This window comes from Piliocolobus tephrosceles, unplaced genomic scaffold, assembly GCF_002776525.5.
Source record: "Piliocolobus tephrosceles isolate RC106 unplaced genomic scaffold, ASM277652v3 unscaffolded_14854, whole genome shotgun sequence".
Classification (NCBI taxonomy): domain Eukaryota; kingdom Metazoa; phylum Chordata; class Mammalia; order Primates; family Cercopithecidae; genus Piliocolobus; species Piliocolobus tephrosceles.
Window position 1 is genome coordinate 1 of NW_022296370.1, and position 7141 is coordinate 7141.

The 7141-nt window shown below is 43.2% G+C and overlaps 1 protein-coding gene across 1 annotated transcript in view; it reads left to right on the forward strand.

Moving 5' to 3' along the window:
- Positions 1 to 2677: 2677 nt before the first annotated feature.
- The window catches only part of LOC111531368 (arylsulfatase D), a 5142-nt gene continuing 678 nt past the window's right edge, over positions 2678 to 7141 (forward strand). The window contains exons 1-2 of the mRNA XM_026450179.1: positions 2678 to 3177; positions 5283 to 5419. Coding sequence (XP_026305964.1) covers positions 2678 to 3177; positions 5283 to 5419 — 637 coding nt within the window. The remainder of the gene's footprint in view (positions 3178 to 5282; positions 5420 to 7141) is intronic.

Here is a 7141-nt window from a genome sequence, read left to right on the forward strand (position 1 = left end):
GCCAATTTTTCTTTCTTTTGTTAACTATATAAGTGGATTTACTTTTCTTTACCAAGATTGCAGACCTTGCAGACCTCTGCATCTTGGTAAACATTAGCATTTCTTCTAAGAGTCTTCATTTTGTGGTTCACACACTCAGTCTGTTTTGGGGAAAGCCTATTCATGTCATGTTCCAGAGACACTCCTCTCCACATCCAAGCGTATTTTTTCCTTTAAACATAAGAAGGGGGAATAGGAGCGTGTCTGGGTGTGGGAAAAGATACATGTTTACGGGTTCTGGAGTTCTGAGGACAGTTTGTGAGGAGTGGGCAGGAGGAAGTGGGGAGAAACCAGCTTGAACTCCTCCACTTTTTTTTTTTTTTTTTTTTGGAGACAGGGTCTCCCACACTGGAGTACAGTGGCATGATCTCGGCTCACTGCAACCTCTACCTCCCAAGCTCAAGCAGTCCTTCCACCTCAGCCTCCTGAGTAGCTGAGGAGGTGCCTGCCACCATGCCCAGCTAATTTTGTATTTTTAGTAGAGATGGGGTTTTGCCATGTTGCCCAGGCTGGTTTCGAACTCCTGGACTCAAGCCATCCACCCGCCTCTGCCTCCTAAAGTGCTAGGATTACAGGCGGGAGCCACCGCACCTGGCCTGATCTCCTCTAGTTTCAAGTGGGGCAAACAGGGCCTTGAAGCCTTTCCCATCTGTTCTGTACCTGAATTTGAGTTGGCGGATGGGCTGGACGTGAGATGCACAGAAGGTCCACATGGACAGCCCAGTTCTTGGACATTCTCCTGAAATTTGAGGTGTGGGCTTCCCCACGTTCTACCTCTGTGTTATTGTTCTAACAGTTACTGCCTTAGGAAAAATTGTATAAGGGCATTTTGATTACAAGTTGGGGGAGAGAGCCAGTTTCTGCTACTATGTTACAGAATTACTCAGGAGTCGACTGTCATTAGTAACTGGTTACCTTTTAAGTAACATATATTTATATGCATACAAAACATAATTATATTTTAAAACACTAAAATATATTTATATACTTTATATACTTTAATACTCATATATAACTTATAATACTTATATTTACTTATATATGTAACATATATTATATATAACATATATAACCTTATAAAATATATAAGTATATATTTTATATGATATATATAATATATAGGTAATATGTACTTATATATCTTAGGTAATATATATGTTACTTAAAATTATTTACCTGTGGCCAGGCGCGGTGGCTCACGCCTATAATCCCAGCACTTTGGGAGGCCAAGGCGGGCAGATCACCTGAGGTCGAGAGTTTGAGACCAGCCTGACCAACATGGAGAAACCCCATTTCTACTAAAAATACAAAAAATTAACCAGGCATGGTGGCGCATGCCTCCAATCCCAGCTATTCAGAAGGCTGAGGTAGGAGAATCTCCTGAACCTGGGAGGCAGAGGTTGCAGTGAGCCAAGATTGTGCCACTGAACACCAGCCTGGGTGACAGAGCGAGACTCCATCTCAAAAAAAAGAAAATTATTTACCTGTATATATAGGTTATATATATTTATATATTAACTATGTTTATATAAATATTAATAGTTATACAGGTTATATATATACAGGTTATATATATAATATATGTGACATGTATAAATATTAATATAGTTTATATTATATTTATATATACATAGGTAATGTATAAATATATATAACCTATATATACAGGTAAATAATTTTCTCTTTTTTGAGATATGAATACAGGTTATATATATTTTATCTATTTGTATTTCTGTATATATTTATATATATAAATTTATGTAGGGCCCCTTTGATGTATTGTGTTTCTTACATTATGAAGGTTTTCTTTTTTCAGTATAATATAATATGTAATACATGTTATGTAATATATAACAATGTATATTTGTAATGTATATAATACATAACATATTTGTATTTATATATAAATATAAATATTTTCAAATGTATGCAACTGTTATATTGAAAGGTACGTAACTATCACATTGTAAATATTTATATTTATCACATTATAAATATTTATATTTACATAGATTATATATTACATATGTAAGATATATAAAACCTATATTATAAGTAATATATATCCTATAATATAAATACATGTATTACATATATATAAATGATATTTTGTAAATTATTTAATAGCAGAATGGTCTAGGGTTGCAAGCCTGTAAGAGCAACATTCTGGAAAGTCTTAAACCTTTTTTTATTTTATTTTTTTATTTGTTTGTACTCCCAGGCTGGAGTGCAGTGGCACGATCTCGGCTCACTGCAAGCTCCGCCTCCCGGGTTCACGCCATTCTCTTGCCTCAGCCTCCCGAGTAGCTGGGACTACAGGCTCCCGTCACCTGTATCGTATTTTTTTTTTTAAGTAGAGACAGGGATTTCACCGTGTTAGCCAGGGATGGTCTCGATCTCCTGACCTCGTGATCCACCCGCCTCGGCCTTCCAGAGGGCTGAGATTACAGGCATGAGCCACCGCGCCGGGCCTAAAGTCTTAAACCTTTAATCATTTGCCAACGGTTCTGACATGGATACATTCATTAGTCTCCACGGGTCAGAATGCGTTCATTTAAACCCCCGTATCCAGTCCATTCACTGCCTTTCCATTTCCAGTTTTGCTCTTTGCAGACTTTTCTTTTCTTGCTGACGCGGAATGATTCCGAGGTTCTTTGCAGCAGACAGGGCTGCTTCAAAGCGGGTCTCTGTTGAACGTTTTGCGTTTCTTTTAGGAAAATGGCACCAGGGTGTGAATTGTGCATCCCGCGGGGATCACTGCCACCACCCCCTGAACCACGGATTTGACTATTTCTACGGCATGCCCTTCACGCTCACAAACGACTGTGACCCAAGCAGGCCCCCCGAAGTGGACGCCGCCCTGAGGGCGCGGCTCTGGGGTTACACCCAGTTCCTGGCGCTGGGGATTCTCACGGTGGCTGCCGGCAAGACCTGCGGTTTCATCTCTGTCTCCGGGAGAGCGGTCACTGGCATGGCCTGCGTGGTCTTCCTGTTTTTCATCTCCTGGTACTCCAGCTTCGGGTTTGTGCGACGCTGGAACTGTATCCTGATGAGAAACCATGACGTCACGGAGCAACCCATGGTTCTGGAGAAAACAGCGAGTCTTCTGCTCAAGGAAGCTGTTTCCTATATTGAAAGGTAAGCAACCATCGCATCTTAAAGAGGAGATGGGGCTGGGCGCGATGGCTCATGCCCGTCAACCCAGCACTTTGGGAGGCCAAGATGGGAGGATCTTTTAGCCCAGGTGCTTTAGACTAGCTTGGGCAACATAAGAAGACTGGTTCTACAATAAATAAAATCATTAACCATGCATGGTGGTGTGTGCCTGCAATACCAGCTACTCAGGAGGCTAAGGTGGGAGGTTCGCTTCAGCCTCGGATGTCGAGGCTGCAGTAAGCAATGATCACACCACTGTACTTCAGCCTGGGTGACAGAGTGAGACCCTGTCGCTAAAAAAATAAAAATAAAATTTAATTTAACAAAAGAGGTGGTAACTGCTCAGAGCATCTGAGAGTCTCGTTGTAATCTTTGGGATCTCAGACACAAACCCTTGGAGGAGATGGGTTTGCAGAAGCCAACCTTTTCATATGACTGGGTTTCCCATATGAGAGTGTCGTTGTGGATGTCATGTGATGGCTTGAATAGCATTGACATACACACCATTGGATTCTGTACGTTTTTATTGACAGTGTTTTAAACTTCTTTTTTTGCATTCTTTGTAGAGATGGGGGTCTCACTATGTTGCCCAGGCTGGTCTCAAACTTCTGGGCTCAAACAGTCCTCCCATCTTGGCCTCCCAAAGGGCTAGGATTACAGAAGTGAGCCACTGTGCCTGGCCTTTTTCTAATGTCTCGTGTTTTTTTTGTTGTTGTTGTTGTTGTTTATTTTTTTTTTTTGAGGCAAGGTCTCACTATATGGCCCAAGCTGGTCTTGAATTCCTAGGCTCAAGCCATCCTCCCACCTCTGCTTTCCAAAGTGCTGGGATTATAAGCAAGAGCCACCGTGCCTGGCCCTTACTTTTAAATTTGTACAAATGTATGGGGTATGTGTGAAATTTTGTTATGTATATACACTGAATAGCGAGCAAGTCAGCATACTTACAGTATCCGTCTCCTGAGTACAATACATTTCGTTAGCTTTGGTCACCCTACTCTACTGTCAGACATTGAATGTACTCCTTTAAGCTTACTATATGTCTGTACTCTTTAAACCACTACTCTTTGTCCTTCACCCTTCCCAGGTCTCTATCATTCTATTCTCTATCTTCATGTGATCAATTTTTTTTAGCTCCCACATATGAGTGACAGCATGCAGTATTGGTCATTGTGTGCCTGGCTTATTTTAGTTAACATAGTGACCTCCTGTTTCATCTGTAAACGACAGGATTTCATTCTTTTTGATGGCTGAATAGTATTCCATCACGTACATATACCAGGTATTCCCTTTTTTTCTGAGACAAGGTTGGCTCTGTCACCCATGCTGCAGAGCAGTGGTGTGATCACGGCTCACTGCAACCTCTGTCTTCCAGGCTCAAGCAATTCTCATGCCTTAGTCTCTTGAGTGGCTGGGATTATAGGCACCTGCCACCACAACCTGTTAATTTTTTTTATTTTTAGTAGAGACAGGGTTTCACCATTTCACCATGTTGGCCAGGCTGGTCTTGAACTCCTGACCTCAACTGATCTGCCAGACTCAGCCTCCCAAAGTGCTGGAATTACACACTTGAGCCACTGTGCCCAGCCTCCATTCTGTTTTATGGCTGAATAGTATTCCATTGTGGACATATACAATCTATTCTTTCTTTTTTTTTTTTTTTTTGAGACAGGGTCATGCTGGAGTGCAGTGGTGTGATCACGGCTGACTGCAAGCTCCACCTCCCAGGCTCAGGCCATCCTCCCACCTCAGCCTCCCAAGTAGCTGGGACCACAGGCTCAAGCCACCATGCCCAGCTAATTTTTCTATTTTTGATAGAGATGGCATTTCACCGTGTTGCCCAGGCTGGTCTTGAACTCCTGGCCTCAAGTGATCCTTCCGCCTCAGCCTCCCAAAGTGTTGGGATTACAGGCATGAGCCACCACGCCTGGCCTACCATCTATTTTTTCTGTGTTTACCCACTGATGGACTCAGAAGGTGATCCCCTGCCTTGGCTCTTGTGAATAGTGCTGGAGTGAACAAATGGGTGCAGGGGTCCCTTTGATGTACCGTGTATTCTGTGTATTCTCAAGGAGGTTTTCATCTTTCAGACACAAGCATGGGCCATTTCTCCTCTTCCTTTCTTTGCTGCATGTGCACATTCCCCTTGTGACCACGAGTGCATTCCTGGGGAAAAGTCAGCATGGCTTATACGGTGATAATGTGGAGGAGATGGACTGGCTCATAGGTAAGTCAAGGTACCACAGATCCTCATTCCACCCTCGGCCTCAGGTTTGAACATGGGGCATAACAGACTGGCCATCTGAATATGAACCAGGTTGCAATAAAGAATAAAGTCAGTGGCTCATGCCTATAATCCCAGCACTTTGGGAGGCCAAGGCAGGCGGATCACCTGAGGTCAGGAGTTCGAGACCAGCTTGGGCAACGTGGTGAAACCCTGTCTCTACTAAAAATACAAAAATTAACCCAGCGTGGTGGTGCATGCCTGTAGTCCCCGCTACTCAGGAGGTTAAGGTACAAGAATCGCTTGAACACAGGTGGCAGAGGTTGCAGTGAGCCGAGATCGCGCCACTGCACTCCAGCCTGGGCGAAAGATCAAGACTCCATCTCAAAAAAAAAAAGAATAAGAGTTACTCTTAGCACTTTGGGAGGCCCAGGTGGACAGATCACTTGAGGTCAGGAATTCAAAACCAGCTTGCACAAATAGTGAGACTCCATCTCTACAAAAATAAACACTTAGCCAGGCATGCTGGTTCATGCCTGTAGTCCCAGGTACTCAGGAGGCTGAGGCAGGAGGATCGCTTGAGCCTGGAAGTCAAGGCTGCAGTGAGCTGAGATTGCACCACTATACTCCAGGCTGGGCAACAGAGTGAGACCCTGTCTCTTTAATAATAATAATAGTACAAAGAATGGGGGCAGAACGCACTCCCATATCATTTATTTGCTCCTTCAGTATTCCCAAGTACTTGGTCTAATTCTGCACAAAATCAACCTTCTACACAGCCAGTGACTTCATGTCATCATTAGAAGTTACTGAAAGTGAAGCAATAAAGTTGACGTTCAGGACACTGCAGAGATACTGTCTTCCTTCTGTGGCCTTCAAGAAACCCTGGAGAGGACCAGTGAGGCTGCAGATTCTTAAAAGAGCATAGACATTAAAAGTCTTGCAGAATCTGAATGTGTCTCCTGAGACAAGCATAGTGATAGAGTTCACAGTCTTAAAAGTCTGCATTTTCAGATGGGACAAGGTGGCTCATGCCTTTAATCCCAGCATTTTGGGAGGCTGAGGCAGGGAATTGGCTTGAGGCCAGAGTTGAAGACCAGCCTGGGCAACATAGTGAGACCCGCCCCCCATCTCTACAAAAAATTTTGAAAATTAGACAGGCGTGGTGGTGTGCACCTGTGGTCCCAGATACTCCAGAGGTTGAGGTGGGAAGATCGTTTGAGCCCAGGAGGTTGAGGCTGCAATGAGCTATAATTATTGCACCACTGAACTCCAGGCTGGGCAACATAGCAAGACCCTGTCTCCAAAATAAAAAGAAATAAAAGACGAAGTATAGGGAGAAAAACTTCTCTCATATCATTTATTTGGTCCTTCAGTATTTCCAATTACTTCGTCTAATTTTGCACAAAATCAACTGTATTAGTCCATTCTTGCAAAGAAATACCTGAGACTGGGTAGTTTATAAAGAAAAGCAGTTGGATTGGCTCACGGTTCTGCAGGCTGCACGGAACACTGAGGATGACAATTCCACCTGAGATTTGGGTGGGGACAGACATCCAAACCATATTGTCAACCTTCTACACAGTCAATGACTTAACGTCCTCATTAGAAGTTACAGAAACTAAAGCAATAAAGTTTGGGACAATGCAGAGACGTCACCTTCCTTCTATGGCCTTGAAGAAACCCTGGAGGGGACCAACGAGGCTGCAGATTCTTAAGAGAGTG